At 42.1% G+C, this 27,884-nt stretch overlaps 1 protein-coding gene across 4 annotated transcripts; it reads left to right on the forward strand.

Moving 5' to 3' along the window:
* The first annotated feature begins 360 nt into the window (after positions 1–360).
* kdm5c (lysine demethylase 5C) lies at positions 361–26,459 on the forward strand. Of its 4 annotated transcripts, none has more exons than XM_033628653.2 (29): positions 361–716; positions 2,457–2,604; positions 4,179–4,256; positions 4,364–4,486; positions 4,598–4,768; positions 4,969–5,103; positions 7,729–7,785; positions 11,819–11,942; positions 13,740–14,020; positions 14,126–14,284; positions 14,402–14,521; positions 14,630–14,788; positions 15,584–15,765; positions 15,916–16,078; positions 16,172–16,291; positions 16,383–16,577; positions 16,761–16,942; positions 18,063–18,187; positions 18,272–18,419; positions 18,493–18,583; positions 18,715–19,097; positions 19,227–19,365; positions 19,500–19,679; positions 21,068–21,196; positions 21,314–22,057; positions 22,234–22,276; positions 22,373–22,572; positions 23,880–24,068; positions 25,306–26,459. In XM_033628653.2, the coding sequence occupies exons 2-29, from the start codon at positions 2,461–2,463 to the stop codon at positions 25,312–25,314; spliced, it is 4,773 nt and encodes a 1,590-aa protein (XP_033484544.2). In that variant the 5' UTR covers positions 361–716; positions 2,457–2,460; the 3' UTR covers positions 25,315–26,459. The 4 variants fall into 4 exon arrangements, with proteins under 4 accessions (XP_033484544.2, XP_033484547.2, XP_033484546.2 ...); XM_033628655.2 differs by lacking the exon at positions 361–716 and adding an exon at positions 754–1,159; XM_033628654.2 differs by lacking the exon at positions 361–716 and adding an exon at positions 754–1,154.
* The last annotated feature ends 1,425 nt before the right edge of the window (positions 26,460–27,884 follow it).

A 27,884-nucleotide genomic window follows, 5' to 3' on the forward strand; every position in this document is an offset into this window, starting at 1 on the left:
CACAAAAAGATGCAAAAAAAAGACATAACACAACTAAACAATTATAAAGTGGGTGTGGGTGTCTTGCTCCTATATAGGAGAGGTTGGGGGTCCTTTTGCATATCTCTGCCCAGGGAGCCATATCTCATAATACGCCCCTGCTATCAGCTATTACCAAACAACAGATTACAAACAAATTTCTTTTAAAATATATTAAGTTGATTTGGTTGAAAAATATTTCCAGAAAGACCATTTTACACTGTGTCATGGCTGATTTCATTTGCCTGATTTATGTTGTAGTTACAGGACTGGAGGTGGCGTACGTGGGCACTACTTTCAGGGAGTAAACGTGCGGTACGTGGTGTGAAGATGTGGGGTTGTGCTTCGGTCGTGAGAAAAAAACTAAGATGGCGTCTCGTCAAGAAAGATAGGATGGCTTGAAGAGAGTGATGATGTTGGTCGGAAAATGATTGATAACGACTTAATTGACAAAGTTTGAGACTCTCGCTTACCATTAAAAGAACCGCCGCCATCCATGTTTCGAGCCCGTGTGTTTGACAGAGCGGAGTTTATGGAGAACTGAGGCTGAAAATCGGTCAACTTTGCTAGCAGCGGTAGCTAGCCAGCTGGACCGAGCACAGCTGGCCAACGTTAGCTAACCACCAGTCATCACAACAACAGAGGAAGGAGAACGGCCACCAGCCCTATCATACCCCGGGACATCGAGGTGTCTTCGGGTCAGTTCCGTGAATGCTGCGAGTCAGTGTACCATATATGGGTCAACAAATAACAGCATGGGTCATTTCTTCTTGCAAATACATGTAACGATATATGAGTAACGTTAACTAGGTGGTTGGCGTCGATTTGATATAGTTAGCGTGTTTGCGGTCATATTGTTGACTTTCCCTCAGCCACCCAGGCAACGTTAGCTAACTAATGCTAGTAACATAAAACCGTGGGAGGCGATGGGACAGGGCTGAGAAAATGTTGAGGCCTCGATGCTAACGTTAGCTGGAAACGGCGTTATCTCCTCTGATGGCTGAACAATGGACACAAATAGACTTCATGATTGACCGAAGAAGATTAATGAATGGCACCTAGCTAACACACTATCAGTAATTTAATTGGGGACATTTTCTTTTCCTTAATTCTTTGGTTGTGGCTGTCGCCGGAAGGTAAGGTTAGTTTTAACGTCAGTTCTCCCAAGTTTAGTAGCTCGTAGTTAGCTAACAGTTGCCAGCTAACAGTTATATGTGTTAATGAGTAATGCTAACAGGCTGTACATCGACATTTAAATGCCACAGCATGGCTCCTGCAATCATGTGATAGTGTTTTTGTTGTCAATTGTCTCTCAAAAGCGTATTAATTAATGTAGCCCAGCCCACTTGCGAGTGGGGATGCCTTTATGGCCTTCTGTACCTGAGGGTTCATGGCCTCCACGCCATTGTTTGTCTGGAGGCCTTTGAAGACTCAGACAGATGGGACACTTGTCACTGAAGTCCCAGAATCAATATGTGTTGTTTATTTTATGTATTTGATTTTATAAGGAATCTCCCAGGACGAAATTCAATACTTTTCTATGTAGACTCTTGTGCAAACATATTACATGAAGCTGTTCTCATGAAAGTTATTGCTCAACTGCTCACAGAAATGTTGCCATCACTTCTGCATTCAAAACATTTGATTGTTGCTCTGTTCTGCCACTGATAAAGCATCACTTAAAACTTTTGCCCTTTCCCGCATTGGGCCCTGTTGATTCAACAGAGCATGGCATTTGTTTTGTTGTGTCTGAAGTTGGGGGAGGGGGTTTAAATAAGGACCACTTCCAGAACAAAAAAACCCCAATCCTTAATCCTGGGGTTATCCATGTCTCTTGTTATTGAGAATTTTGTAAAGTTAGGGGGAATAGTAGACTATGAAACATGCAGAGAAAGTAACTGACATATATTTAAAGCTGACAGTATTACATCGCTGTGCTAGACCAGGAAGTAGTCTGAGCAAGAGTAAACAAATGCAGTGACCTTTTGTATAAACTGAATAATATGCTTTTTGTTTTCTCGCATGCATGATAATGTTTTCATCATTGAATGAAGATAACGTCACTTTTACTTTGCCTTTGTAAAATTTGTTCCAGTTTACTGTCAGTGGGAATATTTGCTGAGATACGTGTGTTAAATAATTATCTTTTCTGAACATGGTGAACATACATGTCAAAAGTATCAGTCTCACATGCCTTTGTCTCCTTATGGCACTCTAAACATTCCCGATAATCTGGAGGTCAAAAATGTAGATTATTAAAGCAAAATATAAAAATCAAGGCTTTTGTATTGTCTGTAAAAAGTATGCAAGGTTATAATTTGTTCTCTTCAAATTAAAAACAAGACTTGCATACATATTGATTGATGCTGTATTGATGTTTCCCAGCCCATTGGTGAATTCATTAACTCATTATTCCTTTTCGATTTTCCCATTGACAGGGCAATGGAAGGGGAAGAGTTTGTACCTCCTCCGGAGTGTCCAGTATTTGAGCCGACATGGGAGGAGTTCCAGGACCCCCTTGGCTACATTGCCAAGATACGTCCAATTGCAGAGAAGTCTGGAATCTGCAAAATTCGGCCGCCACCAGTAAATATTGTCTTATTCTTGGATTATGTTGAAGAGTGTTTCTATGCGTAACATGCAACATGCACTGGGTTTAAAGTATTTGGTTAGACTTGCTAAGTCAAAGGCTCATGGACACACTGTCTGATTTCAACAATCACCCAACAGGCTCTGTCAATTCTTGTGACCTGAATTATATTGATCTTTTTTCTCATTTTTCTTTGTTAGGCTATTTTGAAATTAGTAGGTTTCACAAAACATAATCCCTGTAATCCTGTGTAACCAGAAAGACAAATTCAGAGGCTGTCCACACCAACGCGGGTATTTATAAAACCGTGACTCTTTGCTCATGGTTTGGCCTTTCATCCACACGTAACTGCAGTTTTGGGCCCCTGTAACCGGAGTTATTTGTAACCGGAGTCCAGGGTGAACTTTTTGGAAAAGTCCGGTGTCAGCAGTCATGTGTGGACAGGATAACCGCAGTTATTTTGTCTCGTCTCCATTGTATGACGTCACAGTGTGTGACGTGAACAGAAAACAGCTGTGTTATTACCCGATCCAGTGTGTGCGAGAGACGATTTGAGGATGGGCCTAAACAAAATACTGCTGCTATTTAGCAGCATATCAGCACTTTGTGGCTGTATCCTACAACTAACGTTGTTGTTTTTCCGGTAATGACGCCTTCTGATTGGCTACAATGGCCTAACAGTTAGGAGTTATATAGCCACCTACTGCTTTGGCATGTGTTTTACATTGCTTGATAGTGGAATTTGTGGTGTCATATGGACGGAGGTATTTTTATTATACCGCTCATATGGACGCAGATTTTTTTAAAAACTGGAGGCCAAAAAAGTTCGGTTTTAAAAATACCTGTGCTCGTGTGGACTAGGCCTCAGTTATGAAGTGGTTCTCCTCTGAACATGTGCCATTCAATTATGTGCAACATCAACAAAAAAAGGAGCAGCGTATTTAATATGAGAGCAAATTACTGAATCCCATGGATGTTTGTCTTGTTGTACAGGCTAAAATAATGACTTAGCAGTGTTAAATATGTAACATATTTACATGAGTTATAAAGACAGTATTACCCCTATAAAAAGTGATTTTCTTTACACACACACTGTATCCAAACAAGTGAAACATGAAAACTGTAATTAGCTATCATATCTAACAAATATAAATGCATTACATTAGTACAAGAATTACACAACAGAATTTTCAATCATACAGTTAAATATGTATGTTGTAGTAGTTCTACTAAATACGCATCACATTGCTGACAGTGCAGTGTTTTTTGAAGGAAATATAGTGGAAGTGGTTGGTGAGAAGGCAGGCCTTTACTTGTTAATGATGTGAACATCACCTGCTCTTAAGTTGGCTACCTTGGTTATCCCTGGGCCACGTTTCTGAGCCTGAATGCCAGAGTTAAACCAGGCTTAAGACCAAAGTAAGCTCACTATCTCATTAATCTCCAATGTCCATGTTAATTTGTTGATTTTAGTAAGCTCCTTGAATATTAAGGTCAGCATTGAAGCAGGAACCTGCACAAGTTGTTTTAGCACACAGGCCAACAAGTTTAAGTCTTTCCTCCCAAACAGGATTGGCAGCCACCGTTTTCAGTGGAGCTGGATACCTTCCGCTTCACACCCCGTATCCAGAGGCTTAATGAGTTGGAGGTAAGTTCCTCCTCTGTTGTTCTATGTTGTTGACAGATAATTGAAGTTGTTGATAGAACTGGCCACAGTAAACACCACCATGATTACTCTCATGCATCTCATTATAGGCGGAGACCAGAGTGAAGCTTAATTATTTGGACCGCATTGCCAGGTTTTGGGAGATCCAGGCGTCCTCTTTGAAAATCCCACATATTGAAAGGCGCATCCTTGATCTTTTCAGCCTGTCAAAGGTAAATATTAATTTAATTGTTTGTACTCAGAAAGTGCCTTTTTAAAGTCGTTATTACTTTTTATTTGTATGATTTTCTAAACCTGTCAAAAACACTGTTTTTCTGTTCCAGATTGTGACAGATGAAGGAGGTTTTGAGATGGTCTGTAAGGAGAGGCGCTGGGCCCGTGTGGCTCAGAGGCTTGGCTACCCTCCAGGCAAGAACATCGGCTCTCTGCTGCGCTCGCATTATGAGAGGATCGTGTACCCCTTTGAAATGTTCCAGTCTGGTGCCAGCATGCCGGTATCACTCTACACATTCTCGCCTCTCCTTTTTGTGTTACCAAGGGTGATGAGTTAACAGAGCCCATCTGTGGAGAGTAGCCTAGTCACTATATGATGCATTTTACAGTTTCTTTTGGTTAGAATCAAAAGGCTTGTTTTAGTAGAACATCTGTATATGTACATGTTTTCATGTCAAATCTCTTTTTACATTATTTCTAGCCTTGCAAGCCAAAACACTATGATGGGGAGGATGTGGATAAAGAGTACAAACCCCACTCGATCCCCCTACGACAGTCTGTGCAGCCATCCAAAATGAGCAATTACGGACGCAGAGCAAACCGCTGCCAGCCTGATGTGAGTGAGAGTATCTATCCTTACTTGTCATTCAATAAATTTGCATACATCTGTGACCAGTAACCCTATACAGAACTGCACTTGGGTCACTTGAATGTACTTTCTGGATCACATGCAGCCTGAAAATCAGTTGGAGCTGCTGCTCCAGCTGCAGCTGCTTTTCATGACCATAAAAACTGCATTGGTTTCAACTGATGTGTCAAAGAGGAATTTGTTTCAGCAGTGCCACCGTATTAAAGGTGTGGATTTCAACCTGAAAATGGATTTATGTACCAGGTATTCATGCTGTCCTGACCTATGATTGTTCTATCAGTAATGGTTTCCCATCGGACTGAAACCGCATATCGAAATCCTTGCCACTAATGATTTTATCTGTATTTGTTGTGATAGTAATTACAGACTTTTAATCACAGTTTCATCTTGACATACATGACAGTTCCACTGATCAGTGTGCAAACTATGATGTGTTTTTATGTTGTAAAGTGTTTCAGGACTTTAAACCTCAGTGTACAATAGATGCTTGCCATTTGATTATCAGGATTGAAGAGCAAATGTAGTAGGCTGTTAACATCGTAAAGTTTTATTACGGTCAAATACTTAACTATCTACTGCAGCCAAATGAATAACAACAGAGCTTCCATCATTACAGGCAAACAGAAAGTAACACCAACAGTCCAGTCAAGTGTTTGTTGGTTGACAGACTTCTAGCTTGTACCATGCTGTCACTTTATTAACTTTTTCTGTGCTTATCCATGTGCCCCTGTGCATCAGTTACACTAAAGTGTCTGGAAGATGTGACAGTGCACTCAGAGCGCATCCCAGCTTGCTTACTCTCCATCCTGCCAGGCTACTGTGCTTAACTCTGCTGTTTTTGCTCTCTGCTCCATGGCTCATTTGTTTTCTGCTTTGTTTCTTCCTTCCATCTCACTGGTAGACAGCTGTTTATTTCATAAGCCACACATTGTTACACAACCTTTTTTTTTTTTTCAAAACATTCATTTTGCCAGTTCACAGTGCAACTTCTGGACCAGCCAACATTCTGTTATCTCATGCTTGTTACATGCAACCTAAACTAAGCTTCATTTTCACCCTAATCCCCCTCCCCTACCCCAGGTTATTGTTAATGTCCTACTCATCATACTTATGCAGTATGCAGTGCTCACCAGTGGATTTTAGTTTTTTCATTTATTGTGCTAGAAAACATCTTTTATTTTGCATAGTTTATGTGGTAAAGAACATGAACAAAACTAAGTTTGATGCAGATTATTTAAAAGAAAGATGTCTCACATTGTTATCAGATGATCGATGCAGTACTAAGACTTCTTAGGGCTGTTAAATCCAGTGTACTTGGCATTGTGTCATTTTATGTTGTCATCAGTTGAACAGCTCATACAGGGCAGTAGGCCTAGGGCGATGTCCTGACATTTCCGCAAGGTATACAGTGTATGACAGTATTTGCATAAAAGCTGAGCTACTGGTGATAGAAGTCATGCAGCATGTATGTCAAGTCTTGCGGGGTTTAAATACGCATGGCCCATAGAATAATGAATAGATAGAAAATAAGCGCCCCTCTCGCTGAAGGACAAGATGACACTTTGCTGCGGCCAATACGACACATCAGTGGGGTGTATAGTGATATGTGTTGAATAAAATCATGTAGCCATCAAACTCCTTTGTAGTTTGATGAAGTTGTCTCAATATGGAGTCATATATGGTCATACTCCCAGTAAAGGACAGAGGCATTTTTCTTTTTACTAGTCCTGTAATGTTATCCCCTCACCTCAGCTGTCTGTTCCACAAATAGAGACTGACCTCTGGTGGTGCGTGCTGTGCACTACATCGCCTCAATACATCATCTCCCTACCAGTAAAAGAGGAGCATCTGTATTTTGACCATATTGAAAAGTCATACCTTCAGCAAATTCCCCAGTATACCATAATGCCTCGATACTGGCCAAACCCACAGGACAGTATGTTGAGGTTGGATATTTTCTGTATAAACAGTTGAGCACATTTTTGCATTTTATAGCCATGTAGTTTAACTCATAAAAGTTTCCAATTTAAGATCCAGTAGATAATTTCTCTATTATTTCCTACTAGCCAACTACAAGTATCGGGCATGGCAACAAACTTGTCAGCAAACATTACATCCCTAAATCCAAACATCTTCCCAACTGCATTTCTGTTTGTTACCAAAGCTGCCCCATTCAGAATAAATCATGTTGGTGGGACACTTGAATCACCTGTCAGTTGTTGGCAGCAACTTGTAAGGGGCAGGGCTGAGATAACAGAAATATGGTTGTCTAAACACAAACTAAAATTATCCACGATGGACTTGCATCACTGTGATCTATCCGTCTGCAAACTGATCCAAACAGACCTTAAATGATGAAATCTTCTCCGAACAAAACCAAATGTTGAATTGGAAAGAAAGAATTTAGCATCTAGCTGCACAACATCTCCTGTCGGACCGTTATAGGTCCTGTATCAGACGTCACTCTGGTCCCATAATGTGTCCCAGTGAGAACTAGTAGCTCTGTTCTTTCCAGGATCTCTCCCTTCCTACTTCATCTCCTTTTTTCCTCTTGTCTTAGTTTATTGTTGCTGTTATTGTCTCCCCTTGCAGGGTCCAGAGGATCTGGCCCCCCATCCTCTCACCACTGGCTCTCAACTCATCTCTGCGGTACTGCCTCTTGAGCATATGAGCTCATTCTCCGCCCCCCCGCTCTCTTCCTCCCTCTTTTCCTAGACCACCTCTAGATGTTTTGTTTATTATTTAAACTAACAACTAAAACATTTTCATTAACATGCAATCATAGTCCTCAACTCATAATAGGGTCACATGACAGTAGCAGACATTAAAAAGCTATAAAAAGCACTATGGGCATTTTAGGAGTAGTTGGTGCAAGTTATTAAATCACCATTATCTTCCATTTGTAGACCAGACAGTGAAAAAAAAGAGGAAGATTTCCCTGGCTGGTTCCTTTTGTTTGTTCTTTGTGAACATGTTGGCTGTTATTAAGAATTAGACCATGTAATCCCGTGTTGGACAAGGGTGTTTTCAGGCCTCGTCAGTGTGCTTTTAAGCATTATATTACAGACTGGGGAGAAAAAAAAACTCATCAGGAACTTAGTGTATGATCTTAAATGAATGAATTTATGCAAGTTTGGATCACTCTGATAAGAACTTTTGTTTCAGATATCCCAAATGGCTAAATAAATCACTGTGGGCTTTTGAAGAAACTTTCACTTTATCCCCAATAGCCAAACACACTTTTGTAGTCTGGCTGTTGGGCTGATGCGCTCTCTAGCTTTCTCTCTTTCACTCATGCTCTTTCTCTGTGGTTGCACTTGGCTTAAAAATGCTTTGTTGCTGGGCTGTCTGTGTGCCTTCTGCTGTTTTGCCTTGCTGTCTTCTCACTACAGCAGCTAACAGCGTGGCTGCATGCGTTCTCTTTTGAGTGCACTCACACAGAAGAACCAAGTAGGTTTTGATTTAATTGGGTTTCACTTACAGAGCACCATGGACGGTGAAATATTGGTTTCTTTAAGCACTGAAGCATTTAAAAAACAATTACCTTTTTTGAACACGGAGTTGAGTCTCCATAGGTTTGCTTGTTCTTTTGCCCCCCCCACCATCAAGCACTGCTGACCTGCTTTGTTTGAGGCAAGTCCTTTGATCAACAAAGTTTAGTTTCTTATGTTTGACAATATAAAGCAATGTATGGGAGGCTGAAATTATTATCTGCATGGCTGAAGGGAGTTCACCTGCACACAGGCAGCAAAGACACAAAAAATGTGCTTCTAAATTATCCTCTTTATTGAATAAAAGTCTCTAATGGCATCCTTTTGGTATTGTATCTTTACAGTTTGCGTCTATTGTTTTCCCCACCAACTTAAGATGAAACCATGCCTACTTCCACTGACAAAAACAGGCTGCCAGTTGCCAAGACCTGAATTAACGATTGGCTGCAAGCCTACTGCTGTGGCATGCAGCAAGCCGGGTGCTGGCTCAAAGGCACATTGGAGAGGTTAGCCTTCAGAGGTCTCTGCTCTGAAAACTCTTTCTTGACCAGGTTAGGAAAAAGATTGTGGTTTGGGTAGAGAGCCCTGAGGGCAAACTTCTCCTTATAGCAGCTAAAAGATGTCTTATAGCTGGGCACCCTGTGAAAGGGCACAGCTTGAGTCATCCGTGGCTTTGAACACCGCTCTTTGGAAAAAACAATGAGGAGCTTTAACCCCTCTCCTTTGAAGCAAAAGATTGGAAGATGGATTTTAACGCTCCCGTACCTTCTTTATGAATCTATGTATCTTGTATACATGTGTATGCCTCCCCTGTGTTAATCTGTCGCTGGCTGAATTTGAGTTACTACAGACATAAAAGGGAAACATTGCTGATTTTCAACTAGCTCTGTCAGTGCTGTGTGGACAGCTAAAAGGTGTTTGGCTTTCCCCTGCTCTGCCCGGAGCGCCTTGCCCATCCACCGGTGGAGGTCCACTGCACTTTTGCCAGCAATTGAGTGGGCATCGCCTGGTGTTAAGGTTCCTTCCATGCTGTGATGCCAGCTACCAGGACTCCCTGCTCATCTGCCGTCAAAAGCATTACGCATTACATTCATGTATGCACACTGCAATGACCCAGAGGTGGCCGAAAATATCAAAGTTTCTCTCTAACAACACATATTGCTATTTTTAAGCTACTGTAGCTGTCATATTTTGCAGAGACGGACCTTCAGAAGTTGTGTTAACTTGAATTCAGTCGGAGCAAACTGCCCACCCGCAACTCCCTGCCGGTTCAGCAAACTTTCTGGCTTTGTAGTCTTCGAGTGGTGGGGAGAGGCAAAGGGACTGCGAGGTACATCCATGGGTGCTTTAGCTGGCTAGTAGCAATCTTCTTCGATGGCAATGACGAGCAAAAGGTTGGCAGCTAATCATAGTGCCTTGACGTCTGCCAGCCTGTTTTCATCATGCAGAAGTGGATGTGGTTGTATCTTAAGTGGGTTTGAGAAAAGATAGAAGCATCCAATTTTTGTGCCATGAATGGCGCTAACAATATTTTAATGACATGCATACATTAATTTTCTTGATTTGGTAACACGGGTTGCATTCTGACTGCACAAAGACTTCGACGTCTTTGCACACGAGAAGAAAAAGGGTTTATATGATCATCGTTTTAGCCGAGCCTCCTCGAGATTAGGACTTGAAATGGATATTTAGAAAAGAAGTTCTGAGTTGGAGTTTGTTCTAAAAATACAGGAACTGGGATCTTTTTATGTCCTGCTTTTATGTGCTTTTTAGATCTGTATACTGAAAGTGACGTTAAGACCATCTGTGTTTCTGTCTACACTGCTGATAACACATGACTTGTGTGTACTGTTTGCAATCATATGGCAGACTGGAACTAGCGCCCAAAAGTGTTGCTCAGAAGTAATTAAATGCAGGGAAGAAGTCTAAAATGACAAAGCACCATGAAGTCTGACACATTTTTTACTTGACCAGTGTTTACAAAAACAAGCAAACAAATGTTTAAAGAGCAGATCACTTAATACAGTGTTTCACCTGATGTCGCCACACATCCAAAAGCTTCCTGCTGCAAGAAAACACGGTTCATTGCCGTTAACTGTAAAATATGCCCTGTTGCTATGAGAACCGATCAAATTATACCTCCAGTAAGTGAGAAGAGGAAATGTGATGATGGCATGTGATGATAATCCCTTATCACGGTATAAGAATGCAGCAGTACCAGAGCTGAAGTCAAAAGTTAAATTGTGTCAGTAAATTTCAAGTCAGAGCAGTTGTGAGACCGAGTTCAAATAGAGGGCAAGTCAAATCAAGACCATATTAAAAAACAAAAAACAGTGCCTTTTCAATAGTCCTCATACTGCTGGACATAGCAAAAGTCAACTATGATGTAACCTCAATACTGCACAGTCTTTTGGGTTTATTAAAACTTAACAGAAAACAACCCTGACCAGAACATGTGATATTAGAATTTTGTGTTTCTGTGGGAAAGTGACAGCAGAGCAGCCTCTCCTGTCTGCTGTGAGAGCTGCCAGGGACGCTGGAAGCACGAAAGGGGGGAAAAAGCTGCTAACTGGAAAAGCAAACTAGTTGACAACAGCGGGGAAGACAGAGATACTTTGTAATAGAAATAATGTCTAGACTATAGCTACTTTTACAGCTCTGCTCAGTGGTCATAATTTCCCCAATTCAGCTTATGTTAACACATTCAACTCAAGCAAAAAAACACACATTAAAAAGTGGATCTTCAACTTGTACATAGCAAGATGTGTATGCTTTTCTTCATTTTACCTTTTCACTTAACATAATTTCAAAATAACTTACTACTTATGAACTGAATTACTTGAAAATATTTTTGAAATATACTTAAAATATCAATGAAGGGTTTGATAAAAATCAGACTCATAATTAACTACATCTAAATGATACTTCCCCCTAACTGTATGGTTGCAACTGCTGGTAATTGTGTGTTCTGGTGGTGGGTCTTAACGTTAAAGCTTTCACTGTGGTCTAGACTAACTTTTCCTGCCTTTATTAACCGAGCATAATCCCTTCTTGTGATGGCATTGCTATGCTCTCATGTTTTAACTGTTTGTACTGCATTTGGCCTCGACCCTTGCTTGGCTCTGTGTGCTTAGGAGAGTGAATGTTGTCTTTTTATGCCTTCATAAACAAAAATTCACTTTCATCCACAGCCTGAACCCACAGAGGAAGACATAGAGAAGAACCCTGAACTGAAGAAGCTACAAATCTATGGTGCGGGGCCTAAGATGATGGGACTTGGGCTGGTGGCAAGGGACAAAGGCATCAGAAAGAAAGGTAGGTGCCATGAACTCAACACATCTTCTCAGACACAAACAGGTCAACATTAAAGCCTGTAAAGACACTATATGCAACATTCAGAGCATTAATATAGCAGCAAATTACTGTTTGCAATGTAAAGATTTAGTGGAATAATAAAGTCCTGAGCAGAGAATGAAGCGACACCCCCTCTTGTAATCTAAGTTTATCTGCTCTTTGTTGTGGCAGCCAGTGTTAGTGCATTTGAGTCACTGTGAGTGTGTCCTACTAGCCCCTTTACACTACCTTTTCAGAGCGTGAATTTTACGCTGTTATTCCACCTCTCCTTTTTTTTTTTTTTTTTTTTCAAAATGGGGCAACAGAGTTGTTTCGTCTTTAAGCCAGCAGCTGAAGCAAAAATGGCGGCAGCGATGGGAAGGGTGTGACGTTTTGACAACATGTTAACTGTGCGACCCACTGCTAGAGATTTAAAAAGCAGCTAGCAGCTTACTTATAGAAAAAGAATAGCGGCCGGAAATGTATGCAAATTACCGGGACAGCGGGCTGCAACAGCTCCTTACCCTCCGAGGAGAGAGCAAGATCAACTGCCATTTACCAGGGATGGTAAATGACCATTGATGCCTAGGTTATATGTCTCACTAGAGGCTAGCAATGTTGTGTTATCTGTCAAGCCCAACATGCCTCCATTTGCTTTCGCGATGCCAGCATCCATTCTAAAATCACAGTTTAAAGGCAGCGGAATGAAGGGACCTCATAGCAGCCCTACAGAGCTGTGTCTGTGTAAAAAGGTTTCCTGGCTACCTGATAACCACCACTCTGCGATCATACTGTGGCAACAGCTGATAACACCATCCCAACCAGTGGTGGTGGGACAGCGTTGTTGTGGAAGCATAACGCCCACCCTCCAGTCCCTCTCCCATGTGAACAATATCAGCTCTGCCATCACTGTTGCCCTTAATATGACTATTCACGTTGTTAGCACAGTTAGCTGCTAGCAGCCGGCTCAGCCACCTCCATTTTGAAGACCATGCGCCTTTAACACCACCTTTTCAAGGCAGGAATGTTGAATCACTATTCCACCGCGCCATTCTGGCTAGGTCTCAGAATCTGTTTCTGTTTCAAAAGTGTGAGGCAGGAGGATGAGACCAGTGTGATGTAAGTGTGACAGCATGTAGCAATTAGCAGCTAACTCAAAGAAAAAGAACAGCAAACAAAAATGTCCCTTCAATTGTGGAGACAATGAGACCTAAGAGTGCCTTACCCTCTGAGCAGAAGACAACATTAACTGACACTCACCGGGGTCAGTAAATGATTGTTTTCGCCATGTTATGCCATTGTTATTTTTCAGAATGTGCTGCCTTACACTTGACACTTGTGTTATTTCTCACACTAGAGGCCAATGCTGCTGTGTTACCTGTCAGGCCTGTCAAGCCTTTTTGGCCTCCAGAACACCAGCAGGCTATCTAAAATTACACACTGGGGCGGCATGATGCTGCCATTGTTTGGTTTGCTATAAAATGGACTATAGATATGTTCTGAATTTTGCATACAGCTTCTTTAAATCTGGTAACATTAACCTTGATAAACCTTGAAATTTGGTTGCAACACTGCATGATAACAAATGTTTTTGATGCAAATAAAGCAATAACTTCAGAAAGAGACATGTCCTCAATTATTGGCTCAGTTCTATAAATCACTGGCAGTGAAAAGCTTGTTTTTGGTGTGCATACAGTCGAGCTGCCAACTTGGCGTCTTGCACAGAAAAGTGAGAAGAGGCTACCTCTGATTCTGAACACTCTTTGCTTTTCTTTTTAGACGAGCTGCCTCAGACTGTTACCATCAAGGACAGCACGTCTCCTGCTCCTGGTGATACCTCAGTCAAAGCAGAGCCACTGGAGCCTCAGGAGAGGCAGAGTGACGGGAGTACATCCAGCCCCCAACCGCCTCCTCCGACCATCACAGTTAAGACAGAAGTAAAGAAAGAAGAGCCAGAGGAAGAGGGCGGGAAAGGGAAAAAAGAGGAGGAAGAAGATTCAGATGGTCCTTTTTCTAAAATGACCATGAGGCTTAGACGCAACCTCAGCAACCCACAGTGTGTAAGTAGAGCAAAGGATGCACCCAGGTGGCAGTCAGAGTGATGGTACAGGCATGTAAACACAATGATCTATGCTCATTCTAATATGAATGCCACTCTTTCAAAGGTGGATTCTTTTGTGTGTCGGATGTGTGGTCGGGGAGATGACGACGAGAAACTCTTGCTGTGTGATGGCTGTGATGATAACTACCACTCCTACTGTTTAATACCCCCACTCACTGATCCTCCCAAATGCAATTGGCGATGCCCTAAGTGTGTGGCAGAGGTAAGTAAAATTTAAAAGCTCCTGTTGGTGTCTGTAACACTCATGGCATGGTTTGTTGTCTTTCTTTTAACCCACAAGACATATCTCTCTTTTGAATCCATGTCTAACTTTTTTTAGGAGTGCAAGAAACCTGCAGAAGCATTTGGCTTTGAACAAGCTACACGAGAGTACACGCTGCAGAGTTTTGGGGAAATGGCGGATGCTTTCAAAGCAGATTACTTCAACATGCCTGTCCATGTATGCACGCCCACGCAAGACATCACCTATTCATTATGAAGCACGACTCTGCTCCGACTGGTGATTATGCCAAATACTAATCTCTAGCCTGTGTTGTTGTCGGTGTAGATGGTTCCCACTGAGCTCGTGGAGAGAGAGTTCTGGAGGTTAGTCAGTAGCATCGAGGAAGACGTGACTGTTGAGTACGGAGCGGACATACACTCCAAAGAGTTTGGCAGCGGCTTCCCGATGAACAATGGCAAGAGGAAGCTCACAAAGGAAGAGGAGGTATGTGCACTGTTGTTTTCTTTTTTAACCCCGGTCGTCTTTTTGCATCCTGCTTGATAACATTTTGAAAACTACTCCAGTAAAAGTTGAACTCCACTAGAAGTACATTTTCCAAGTAGAAAAATACCAGTTTTTGCTTCAACTTATTATGAAGTACATGTTGATTGCACAATGTAATGGCTACAGAATAATGATACCATCTGCGTTAAGATTGGTTCCCTATCAGCCTCGCTTTCACTGTGCAGTTCTGTCTGCCGGCGGGTACAATCTCCCTGGAAAATGAAGGCTCCATTTACAATTCAAAACACTTTTTTGTTCCCTGATGGCAACTTGCAAAGACATGTAGAGTAGTACATGAAAAAAAGTATAGAAGGAATATTATAAAATGATATGTATGAAATGCAAAAATAAGCTGCACTCACCATGATTATAATTATGGCACAGAGGGAGAGTGTCAAACATTGTGCAACCACAACAGAAAGAGGACAGCTTATGTTGTCCTGGTAGCTATTAGTAGCTATCCCCAATTACTAAAGAGTATCAGTGTAAATTCTTTGCAGTTTTGCAGGTGTGTGAAAATACCTTTACAACCCTATCGATAAGTAGAATTAAAATCAGAATTGCTTAAATCTAGTAGTTTAAAATGAACGTGGGCCGTAATGGCACAACTATGGATTACTCTGTAAAACAGTTTTTATAATGTTCTCAAAAAAGTAGTCTGGTTATTTTCCAAACCTTCTCATAATCACAGTCCAGTGCTTGTGTTCAGTGCCTGCTGTTTCCTTTGTTGCTCAGGAATACGCCCGCAGTGGCTGGAACTTGAACGTGATGCCCGTGTTGGAACAGTCACTCCTGTGCCATATTAATGGAGACATCTCTGGGATGAAGGTGCCCTGGCTTTATGTTGGCATGGTGTTCTCTGCTTTCTGCTGGCACATTGAGGATCACTGGAGCTACTCCATCAACTACCTGCACTGGTACAGAACGCTTTCTGTGTATTGTATTGTAGTCATAGGTTAAACAGGTGCAGCTGTTAGCGTAGAGAATATGATAATGTCATGTGAAAGGGTACTTTGAATGCAAGACTAAAACTTTCCCTTTCTTTATTTCCCGCTAATCATCTCCAGGGGGGAACCCAAGACTTGGTATGGTGTTCCCTCTGTGGCAGCTGAAAGACTTGAGGAGGTGATGAAGAAGCTGACGCCGGAGCTGTTTGAGTTTCAGCCTGACCTCCTGCACCAGCTGGTCACCATCATGAACCCCAATATCCTCATGTCTCACGGCGTACCGGTCAGTCTCACATAAACACACCTGTACACAGCAGAACTATGTTTTGTTAAAGAAGTTTTCTCATAGTGACTTCTCTGTGTGTCTGATTGGCAGGTTGTACGTACCAACCAGTGTGCTGGTGAGTTCGTCATCACCTTCCCCAGAGCCTACCATAGTGGCTTCAATCAGGGATATAACTTTGCCGAAGCTGTAAACTTCTGCACTGCAGACTGGGTACGTCTGTTTACACCGTCTGTCTCAGGTTGTCATTTCTAATCATTCACAGCACTGCATAATCAACATCACTCTGCTCTCTCCCTCTCAGCTGCCTGCCGGCCGTTCCTGTATTGAGCACTATCGGCGTCTAAGGAGGTATTGCGTGTTTTCCCACGAGGAGCTCACCTGCAAAATGGCTGCCAGCCCAGAGAAACTAGACCTCAACCTGGCTGCAGCTACACACCGAGAAATGTTTAGTATTGTTCAGGAGGAGAGGAAGCTGCGGAAGGGTCTGATGGAAAGGGTGAGACACAGAAATACACCCGAGAGATAGTTTGTTTTTATATTTATCTATCCATGTATGCACTTTAAATGTGTAAGTGAAGAACAGTTTATTTTAGTACCATGCACAATGTGTCTCATAATGTAACGCTCTCATGAGAATATGGGAAATCTGTCTAATCAAATCTGTTAATTGTACCTGCAGGGCATTACTGAAGCCGAGCGCGAGGCTTTTGAGCTGCTGCCTGACGACGAGAGACAGTGTGACAAATGTAAGACCACATGCTTCCTTTCTGCCCTGGCCTGCTCAAACTGCCCCGAGCGTCTTGTGTGTCTCTATCACACTCAGGATCTGTGCAACTGCCCCACTGAAAAACTCTACCTCAGGTATTTATCTGTTGTGTAGCAGTGTGTGTGTGTGTGTGTGTGTGTATTGTGTGCAATGAGCCGTGATATACTAAGTGGAAAAAGTATTTTAAAAGATAATGACTATGTTTACATTTACACTAATAGTCTACTATTGTTCTAAATGTTGCTGGTGAGTGTTAAGCTTTTATCCATGTATGCGTTGTTAGCTGTGAAGTCAGCCCTGTGTTAACACTGTATTACGTTAACTACCTAGCTTACATTAATGTCCAGATATTGTAGTCTTGGAAACCAAACCCACGCACAACGCTTCATCAAAAAGACGTTCAGTGCTTGGATGACGCACTCCCTAGCACCCTGCCAGTGCTTTTCTGCCAGAGAAAAACACTATACAGACACACACCCTGAGGCCTCATTCCAAAAGAAGCAGTTTCCATTAAGACATGTCTGATATGCTAATATTATTCAGGTTTTAGAAGCACGTTCTGGACATGAATACAATGCATTCGGAAAATGTGTCTCAGTTGGGGTTATTACCGCAGATTCCGACACACGGCCTGCTGCCTGTTTATGGTTGGCTCTTTGCATTTCCATAAATGTGCTGTACACAAATCAGCTAGCCAACAGTGGCAGAGGTAGCAATGCACACCCAAAAGAGGAGCTCACATTTCTGTTGGAAGAAGAGACACACCTACTTGTAAACATTCAGAAAGACTTGGCTATTAACAGATTTTGGATATGAGGAAATATTGGAACACCGAACTTTTGAAGAAGGTAGTTGAAGGAATGAAAGAGGGAGGCTGTGGTCGCATGGTCCAACAAGACTACCTCCAGTGGAAGACTTTTTAAAAAAAATGCTGTTTTGACGCAGAGCAGCAGAATGGTACAAGCGGCCTCAGCTGTTTCACTTTTACACATTTCAATGTGATAAACAACATGTTAGGGCAGGTTAATCAGAGTATGCATGGCTGCATGTAAATGGGAGTGTTAGTGGAATAATCATTTTGATTTGACATGTTAACATCTTAGTAGGAATATTGTCTTTGTCAGAATAAGAGTAAAAACCAGAACATTTTGAGCATGTAAATGTTGTCAGTGTTATTTTCTTTCTAATTTGATCTCCATTTTTTTCACTTTGCAGATACAGATATACCCTGGATGAGCTGTTAGCCATGTTACACCGACTAAAGGTTCGGTCTGAGTCCTTTGATTCCTGGGCCAACAGAGTGAAAGAAGCACTTGAGCAGGAGGAAGGAAACAAGATAGGTGGGAAATCCACACAAATGTATCGTAACAGAAAGTTATGATCCTAAAAGAAAGTGGAAAGACCAAGTGTTTACTGAATTGCAGGAATAGAAGACCTGGAGACACTGAAGATGGAAGCAGCGGATAAAAAGTTTCCTGACAACGAACTCCTGCGGAAACTCAACACTGTTCTTAAAGACATAGAACGCTGCCAGCAGCAGAGTACTGAACTCCTCAGAACCTCAAAGACCAGGTAAGATGAAACACATACTTAACATTTACGCTAACTGCTAAGGTACATGCGCTTACATATCGCTGTCTTTTAGTGAAAGTAAGATGACGTTGGCAGAGCTGAAATCCTTGGTGGAGACGATGCAAAACCTGCCGTGTGTGATGAGCCAGTTGGAGGAAGTACAGGTGAGACGTTATGTCCCGCTGAGTACACTTCCTCGCATTTTGTCAGGTTTTATCCTCCCAAAATTGATTAAGTGTACTGTATACTTATTTAATGCACTTATGGATAACCTCTGTACCTTTTGATTTTTCAGGAGATTCTGCGGACAGTGGAGGAATTCCAGAGCCGAGCTCAAGTACTTGCCAATGACAGGGACTGGAGGAGGGACTCTCCACCACCTGAGCAGTTGCAGACTTTGTTGGAGCAGGGGGCCAATCTGCTTGTTGTGGTGCCAGAGTGTGATTTACTGAAAGGCCTGAAGGAGCAGGGCCACTGGCTGGCAGAGGTGAGGCGCACCCTGGGCACAGAAGGAGGGGAGAGGCAGGAGGTGATGCTGGATGTGCTGAGGAATCTGATGGAAGCCGGCTGCAACGTTCCCCAGAGTGTGTCTGTGGAGACGGCCATGGCAGAGCTTCAGGAGCTGCTCACAATTGCGGAACGCTGGGAGGAGAAAGCACAGATCTGTCTAGAACAAAGGTAAGGCACACAGGTCACACCATAAATCTCTCTCCATGTTTCACCTGCCATAGGAGTGACATCTTTTGCAGCTAGTTTATCCTGTTGCAATGACGTCAATATTTCTTTGTTATGGTTTTGTCCTTCCAGGCAAAAGCACCCTCTCTCGACCCTGGAGGCAATAGTAAACGAGGCCCAGCTCATTCCAGTCAAGCTGCCAAACATTCTGGCTCTACAGGGCTGTCTCACTCGAGCACGGGCCTGGGTGACAGACCTAGAGGAAATCCAGGTAAAAAACAAACAAAAAATAATCTCAGGTGTCTTTAAGAGAGGGTAGAATAAAAAATGGAAATCTAAAAGTATGTGCAAAATATGCTGTATCTCATATTGTTACATTCGTATTAATTCTGTTCTTTGGTGTAGAATGGGGAGCATTACCCATGTCTGGATGACCTGGAGGGTCTGGTGGCGATTGGTAGGGACTTGCCAGTCTTCATGGAAGAGCTGAGACAGCTGGAGCTGCAGGTAGCCAGCGCTCACTCCTGGAGGGACAAGGCCAGCAAGACCTTCCTGAAGAAGAGCAGTCAGCACAGCCTGCTAGAGGTGGGCAACTTGAGGGAAATAGAAAATGACAATTAAGTAATAATCTAAGAGATTTTCACTTAAATAAATGTTGAGTCACTATCACAGAGTGAGGCAACACGAACATGTTTTTTTTTTTGTCCACTTGCCAATCAGAACTACTGCCCCAAGTCAGTTTTTACTCGCCCTTATTCATTAGGTTATTGACTAACAAGAAAGACTGAAGTTATCTGAAATTAATAACAACCCTGTTTTATCTAAGCTGCTCATAAAGTTGCAAGAAACTGTGCAATATATAGTTGCAGTTTTGCCCACATCCTCTACCCCACCCAACTATACTCGTGTTTCTAGGATAATTGAAATGCTTGCTTGTGCTTCAGCTCATAAACTTTGTCTTTACCTGCCGCCATTTTCTCTTGAGTGACTGATAGGTTCTGTGCATGTGCATCTCTCAATGGAGATGAGAAGGAAGCATGATGACTCACTGCTTAGCTACTTGCATTATCAGCTCAGGAAAAATAACGTGTTCAATTCTCTTTTTACCAAATGCCCAAACAGGCAAGTAAATTGCTAGATTTACTAGCCCAGTGTTGCATTATACTTTCCATGGGCAACTAGGCAAGCCTTATTGTTGAGCCCTAACAAAGGTGATTGAGCCTATGGCCCACTGTTGAAAGTGTTACAATATTTATATATTTGCAGTATTATGAACTCGGTGCCAAAGGTGACATTCATGGAAAAAGAATTGTAATAAGTTACTGCTAAGGCAAACAGAACATTCCCTCCTGCTGCAGCTTCACATTAAAAGCATTTAACTGTAAAAACACAAGTTAAAATGCACTGTGTTTTTCAGTGAGCTCAGCATTGACTGTAATTGTTCATCAAAAATGCATCTACCAAACAAAATCACCGTCATTTTCGGTATCATTTGACAGAGGATCAGTTTCAAGTATTGCAGGCAGTAATGGAACAAGAATGAGCAGCTTAGGTGAGCTGTTACAGGAAGAGCTGCAGGCGACAGGCTGCACACCTCCAACTTAATGAGCTAACCAACTCCTGTCACTTTCACTGTGGCCTGATGTCGGCAGACTCATGCTGTGAGCAGTGTATAATCCCGGTTGCTCACAGAATGATGGAAGAAGGCCAGAGATTGCCTGAGTTGTTTATCTTAACCACAATAGTTTGTTTTGCTGTCCCCAGACCTTTGACCTGTAGTATTAAATTACATTTGCTGTCACCACCAATAACTTCAGGTGTCGCCAAATCAACTACGATTGAAATCTTTGAGATTGCCACTTTAACATTGCACTTAAAAAAAATGTAATTTCTATGAAGAAGATAACTGGATAACTGTAGCAGCAAGGCAGCCTCTATGAGAGCATGTGTTAAACTCCACTGTTGCCCTGCAGGTATTATGTCCGTGTGCAAAAAGGAGAGAGAGGCGAGATGAGACGGAGCAGTTGGATGAGCCTTTAGATGATTCTGATACCAACACTCTGGGCCTCTCAGCTCAGGACCTGAGGGACCCCGCAGCTATTGTGAGTATTGTGAGGCTGTCAGTGTTTCTTTTAAATCTGTCCCTTAGATTTAGTGCTGTCTTTTTTAGATAAATATGACTTCTGTATGTGGACTTCACTCGTATGCCTTGTCTCTAGGTGATGGCTTTCAAAGAAGGGGAGCACCAGGAGAAGGAGGCACTACTGAGGTTACAGAAACTGAATATGTGTAAATCAGGACTTAACGCTGCAAGTTGCAAGGAGGACAAAGAGAATGGGAGGTGGGATGAAACCATGGAGACGGACAAATCCAGCCTCTCAGAGAACTCTGTAAAAGAGAACGGTAACAGTAACCACACCGCCGCTCCTCAGACAGTGTGTGTGTGCGGTGGTCAGCCTCGTGCCCCTCAACTCCGCTGTCATCTGTGTAAGGACTGGTTCCACGGTGGTTGCGTCCCTTTTCCCTCCCTGCTCCCCTCCTCTGGACCACCAGTGAACCCCCTCTGCTGGTGGAACTGGGACTCGCGCTTCTTGTGTCCGCGGTGCCAGCGGTCACGGCGTCCACGCCTGGAGACGATCCTGGCATTATTGGTTGCCTTGCAGAGGCTGCCAGTGCGTCTGCCTGAAGGAGAAGCGCTGCAGTGTCTGACAGAGAGGGCCATCAACTGGCAGGGCCGAGCCAAGGAGGCGCTGGAGACACCAGAGCTGCAGCAGGCACTTCAGAGGCTGCAAGAACTCAATGAGACTCTCCATCGTGAAACAGAGAAAGAGGAAGTCACGGAAAAGGAGACAGAAGGGAGCTCGGTGATTGTTTTATCAGACTCCGAAGGAGAGGAGGGAGTCATCGATCTGACAGATGAGAATTCACCGAAGAAGAACACCAAGGAAAGAAACGGCACTCAGGTTAACACCTCATTCCGACTATATTTTAACATTAAACTCTGCAACTGACTCATAAGATTTTATTTTATCTTCCATCAGTTGAATAATAATTGATGATGTAATCATTTAATTGCTAGTTGAGACTTATCACGCTTTATCCAGCCTCCCTGTCTCATACAATGATTGTTTGCCTACAGGCTGGATGTGAAAATGGCATCAGCAAGAAGCCAAATGTTACAGGTAAGATGGAGCGTTGATTTCAAAGTAACCATCAAAAGCTGAGTCATGCAATATGTCCCTCGGACTGCAGTCCTCACTCTTCTTCTCACTTCTCAGGTGTGGGGTCTCTGCTGTCCCTGCTGCCTTCGCTAAAAGGCGAGGTGGTGGAGCTTTTACCAGCCACCCGGGTTCAGCTGGAGGAGCTGCAGCTGGAAGGAGATCTGCTTGAGGTGTCTTTGGACCAGACACTCATCATCCACAAAGTCCTGCAAGCTGCTTCTGTTCCACCAAGAGAAACACTGCGCACACTCATACAGGTCATTACAACAAACTCTGACCTCTGTAAAAGCAGACATAAGACATATAACAGTAAATTTAACACTGTAATTTTATATCCAAAACTTCATTAGTACAAACAAATGAGGGCCAACTTACAAAAAAGCATGTTGCAATGCCATGCACGCTCAAAGCGCTGTGTAGAATTATGTGTGTTCACATTAACCAAACCACACCGTGTCCTTGATGCCTAAGAAATACTGAACGTGTTTCTGTTCTCACAGAACATTTGCAAAGCAGATTTTTTTCTCTCCAAACATTTGAAATGCGCATTATTTACGTCCATGCTTATTTGTTAGCAGTCGTCGTCGTCTTCTTTTCTTTCTCTGCATCTTCTTCTTCTTCCGCTTTTACTTCTTCCGCGTCTTCTTCTGCCTCTTCTTCTTCTTCCTTCTGCTTCTTTAGCTTCTTCTGCTTCTTCTTCTGCCTCTTCTTTTGCATCATCTTCTGCATCTTCTTCTGCTTCTTCTTCTGCCTCCTCTTGCATCTTCTGCTGTTTCATCTTTTTCTTCTGCGTCTTCTTTTTCTGCTTCTTCTGCTGTGTCGTCCTCTTCTATGTTGTCTTCTTGTTCTTCCTCTCCTCCTTTTTATTCTTCTCCGTGGTTCTGCTCCTTCTGCTTCTTCATCATCTTCATCTCCTTCTTCTTGGAGGTTGTGTTGAAAATTCAGAGTTCTTCTTCTTCTTCCTCTTCCTCTTTGTCTTCTTCTCTGCCTTTGCTGTTGCACTGCTGCATTTCTCGGTAGAAATAAAATAAAAAGGAGCCTGTATAAAGAGGTATAATACAGCACTGTATCTGAATAATAACCTTGTAGTTTAAAAACAGTGAAGTGCTGCATTATAAATGTTTAGAATCTCATCACTTAATTCATGTTTTGTCTTTATGCAGTTACACTAAGTCGGCATTGTAGTTGCACTGATGCAAGAAGCTGCACTTATATTTTAATGATATGATTATTTTAGGAATTATGCATGACTGATATTTTTTAGGTTAATACTCAAATAAAATCTCAAGTACCCCTGGGAGTACTTCAGAGTACCCCCAGGGGTAAGCGTACCCTCATTTTAGAAACACTACTGCTGAAACTACAGTGTTTGTTCAGTAGATCCCTTTTAGCTTTAGCATTGCAGCAGCTATAAAATAGGAGACTGACAGGATGTATCTAGCACGTTTTAAAGGAGGATAAAGGACAGTGTTTTGCTGTGTTTGTTGCCTTGTTACATTTTTAGTAAGGTCTCTCTATTGTGAGCTGCTTCCTCTCATATTCTTGTCCTCACCCTCTCTCTCAGATTGAGCTTGAAGAGCAGAGGCGAACCAGTCGTGGACGAGCCAAGGACTCCAAAAGGAAGAGGAAGAGCCACAGAGGTGGCAGCGGGGAAGGGGCAAGAGAAAGGTCACTGGAGGTCTCGGAGTCAAAGAAAACCTGTCCCCTCAGCCACAGCCCCTCCCCTCAGTTACCTGCCCAGACTTATCCAGAGGTAGTTATCTTTCGCCTTCTGTAGAACTTCAACTAAAGCCAAGCCCCAATTATACACTGAGTCCATTTTACAAGCCAGGAGTTGCTACACATTTTGACGAATAAACGCAGGCCTCAGTTAGATGCAGGGTCTTGTTGGCATTGATGCTGTTAAGCAGTTCATTTTTATAGATCTTTTGGATGTATAAAACCTCTTAAAGCCCACTGGGATGCAGCTACCCACTTGAACTAAAATTAGATAGCTGCTTGGATTGCTCATACTAGGGATGCATGATATTGGATTTTTTGCCGATATGCCAATATGCATCAACTCATTTGGGCAATACAGGTATTGATATATCTACTTTTTTCCCTACCTAATTTTAGTGATCACTACGTCTCTTCTGTAGTGGAATTAACATCATATTATGCATGCATACTCTTGTGATGGCTCACCAGCAGTCTCTTAACAGTCTAACTCAAAAGAGACAATGCTGGGTCACAGTGAACAGTGTGGCCAATAATCTTTCCCAGGGATTGCGTAAAATTATCCCAGAAGGTCTCAATCTTAGGACAGGTCCATACCATATGATATAAAGTACTTTGATGGCAGTCACAAACACCCATCCTGTGCAGTCAAGCTGTGATTAATTAATTTTAAAGCCAATATTGTCTGATACCGATAATGTACCAAAATGATCAGCATGTTGGTCGATATTATTGTGCATCCCCAGCTCATACAAATTTACATGTTTAAACTTTTTGTCAATATGGAGATGCTACACATCGTTAGCTCGGTTAGTCTCCACAGTTCAGTCATATTATGTAATTATTTCAGATTTATCAACATGGGAAACGAAAGATTAAAAAGAAGTCACCCTATCTTGTGAAGCGGTCCTTAGGTCCGAATATGTGCTCATTCCTGAATTATTTATATTCCTTGAGTCCGTAAGAGTCCTCCGATAAAAAGAATTAAACATTTAACAGAGGTTTTGTGCTGGTATGCTGGGTGCTGTGATCCCTGGGTGTCAAGAAATGAGCGACGCAACACTGTGTCCCTCTCCGTCCCATATAGACAACTGTCCCAAATAAACGCTGGTGAAGTTCAGTGATAAAAGCAATAAACCTGGATTATTAATTGAAGTTTTAATTAATTTAATTTCCTGAAAATTGTATTTTCAATGCAACTATTGGCCAATAAAGTTTAACTGACTTACGCTGTGTTTGAGATTAACATTTCTTCCTTTTTCCTCTGACAGATTTTGTGATACAGTCGACGCTGGAGCTCTGTTTTCACAGATAAGTCGGAGGAATTGAAGGGACAGAGCATTCTGTGCCAGAAGACAGTGTCAAGTTTTCGAAAGATGCAGGACATCCCCAGCCCCCCGTGCCCCACATCCCTTCTCATCCCTCGTTCACACATTCAGACACTAACAGAGCGATGACTCTTCTTCTACACTCCTGCTCATCCTAGACTCAGCCATATCTCCCCCGTCATGAGGGTTTTTTTTTTTCAAACTCACTGTCTTACCCAAACGTTATTCTCCACCTCCCCTGGACCCCTCTCTTCATGTGAACATATAAAGACTGTGTTGGACCGATGTGGGACTCGCCGCAGTAGGAGTGTCTTTGGTCTAGTTGTTTCTGAGGTCAGTCAGTATGCTACGTTATCCCAACTGTATTAAATCGTTAGTTCAACCGAAGCCTGTCTCAGCACGGGCAGTTGCAGTTTCAAGTCAGTTGAGCCCACTCGATGAAGTTGGATAAGCTATGGGGGGGTTTATTTAGGCCGTTGTGTTTGGGCATGATTCCTGAATCTGAGGTACAGCAGAAGGTTTTGACGGCTGATCTTAGACAACAGCACCGTGGTTACACTTGTATTTTTTTTTAGTTGTATTGAATCTTGTGTTTGATGCTGTTTTTGAGGGGACATGCATTTTGAATAAACTGAGTAAATTTTGGGAAGTGTTAAAAACAGGCATTAATGTTTTTGGTGCTACTTTCCCAAAATGGATATCTGTACCTCTTGGCTTTGTCTTTCTCCTCCCTCCCCTCCCCTTGATGCCTTTTTTTTTTTTTTTTTTTTTTTAAAGCCCCCATCTTTTTGACTCCATATTTTATTCCTTTCAATTTTACCTCTTTTCTCCCGCCCTCCTTCTTCTCTCTCTCTCTCTCTCTCTCTCTCTCTCCCTCTCTCCCTCTCTCTTTGCAAATTAAGGTAACTTCACTGTAACTCACTTTGTCACAGTTTTTTGTTTCTTGGGTTCAGATATTATTATTATTATTAATATTATTATTATTGATATTGCAGGCACACAGTTGTCGTGAGTTTGTGTATAAACTTTTCATTTTAATGTTGCCTTTGTTTCTTTTCACTCTTGTTAGAAAAATAAAGGTTTAGAATTGTTTAGGATACGTTGACTCTTTATTTCTCACCCCTTTTCTATCATTCAGTGAACTAACAACCCATGAGGAAGTCGCACATTTTGTTAATAATACCAAGTACTTTTTAATGCAGAATGAGGCTGTTTAGCAGAGAGTGAAGGCTACGTCTGGCAAAGTAGAAAACAAATAAGTCTGCACACCGAGCAGCAGAAGGATTTTAATGCAGAGAGATGTTTCAAGCCCATGGCTCTCCCTCAGACTTAAGACTTCCTGAGATTATCCTGTAAGATTCTGTGAGAAGTGTATAACTTGAACAATAACCTAAACTTTTTTAAAAAAGCATTCATTTAGTTTTCTTCACAGAAATGAACAAAATGCAGATACGTAGATGAGTAGACAAAATTATTTACGTAGATTTTTTTTGAAGCCTTGCAAGCCCCCATGAAGCTTTGGTGACCCATAGAGGAGGCCAGGACCCCCAGGTTGGGAACCAGTGCTTCACAGGGTTTCAAAAGTCAATTAATTCCTGGGAAGGTTATGAAATTAGAAAAACTTATGCATGCCCGGAAATTGTTTGGAAAATTTCCAGAATGGGAAATTTTTAGATACACATGGTTTTGTTTATTCTTTAAAATATGTCAATAAAAATCGCCAAATGTCTAACATTAAGCAAAATATGTTACTTTTATTACTAATTTAAAATGTTGTGCCACATTGAGTGACCAGTTTCATGTGCAAACTTGACTCACACAACGTGAGGTCGTATTTATTTTTAGACGTATGACAATTTTGGACAAAAAAAAAAACGATCACAGTGTGCTGAGGCCTTTAGGGCCCGTCATAATAGTGTAAAGCAGCTACCTGTTGAAGCCGGTAGGAGGTGCTGTTGTGCTGTCTATTTCGCAGCAAATGTGGCAGTTCACACTGTTTGTCCCTGGCAGGACGCCGTAAATGTTGAGATTTGCTCGGGTTTTAGAACAAAGTAACATTTCTCTTGCCCTACAGGTAAGCATTGTAACAGCGTTACATTGCATTATATCACTTAATGTTTATTAACACTTCAGGCTACATTCCGCCACAGTTTGGAGTACAAATTAAACGTGTTTTTAACTATTTGAGATGTTATTGTGGTGAGGCTGCAAGTGTGGCTAGCGTGCTTAAATGAGTAGCGGATTATACTTCTGCGTCAAACCGACGCCATACAGACGGCGTGGGCTCTGCAGGCCTGTTTATTTCTGTAAGCTGAAACCATTTCCCTCAGTGGAAACTTTTATTTACATTAATTTCACAGATAAGAAACAATAAATTATGTAGATAATAAGTCGTCCAAAAAAAAAATAGCATTTTAAGTCTTGTGTGTGATTTATCCTGGCTTCATATGAGCAGAGGAAATCTCTGCTATTCGCTAGGCTAATTTATACAATGTAAAATGCCATAGGCTTGTGCTAATAAT

The sequence above is a fragment of the Epinephelus lanceolatus genome, chromosome 8 (genome assembly GCF_041903045.1).
Source record: "Epinephelus lanceolatus isolate andai-2023 chromosome 8, ASM4190304v1, whole genome shotgun sequence".
NCBI lineage: Eukaryota > Metazoa > Chordata > Actinopteri > Perciformes > Serranidae > Epinephelus > Epinephelus lanceolatus.

What these genes read in the sequence shown, in the direction of transcription:
- kdm5c (XM_033628653.2), top strand. Translation starts at nt 2,461, where the DNA reads ATGGAAGGGGAAGAGTTTGTACCTCCTCCGGAGTGTCCAGTATTTGAG. An exon ending in AGAGGCTTAATGAGTTGGAG is followed by an intron (nt 4,257 to 4,363) that starts GTAAGTTCCTCC and finishes ATCTCATTATAG; the next exon opens with GCGGAGACCAGAGTGAAGCT. An exon ending in CTCAGAACCTCAAAGACCAG is followed by an intron (nt 18,420 to 18,492) that starts GTAAGATGAAAC and finishes GCTGTCTTTTAG; the next exon opens with TGAAAGTAAGATGACGTTGG.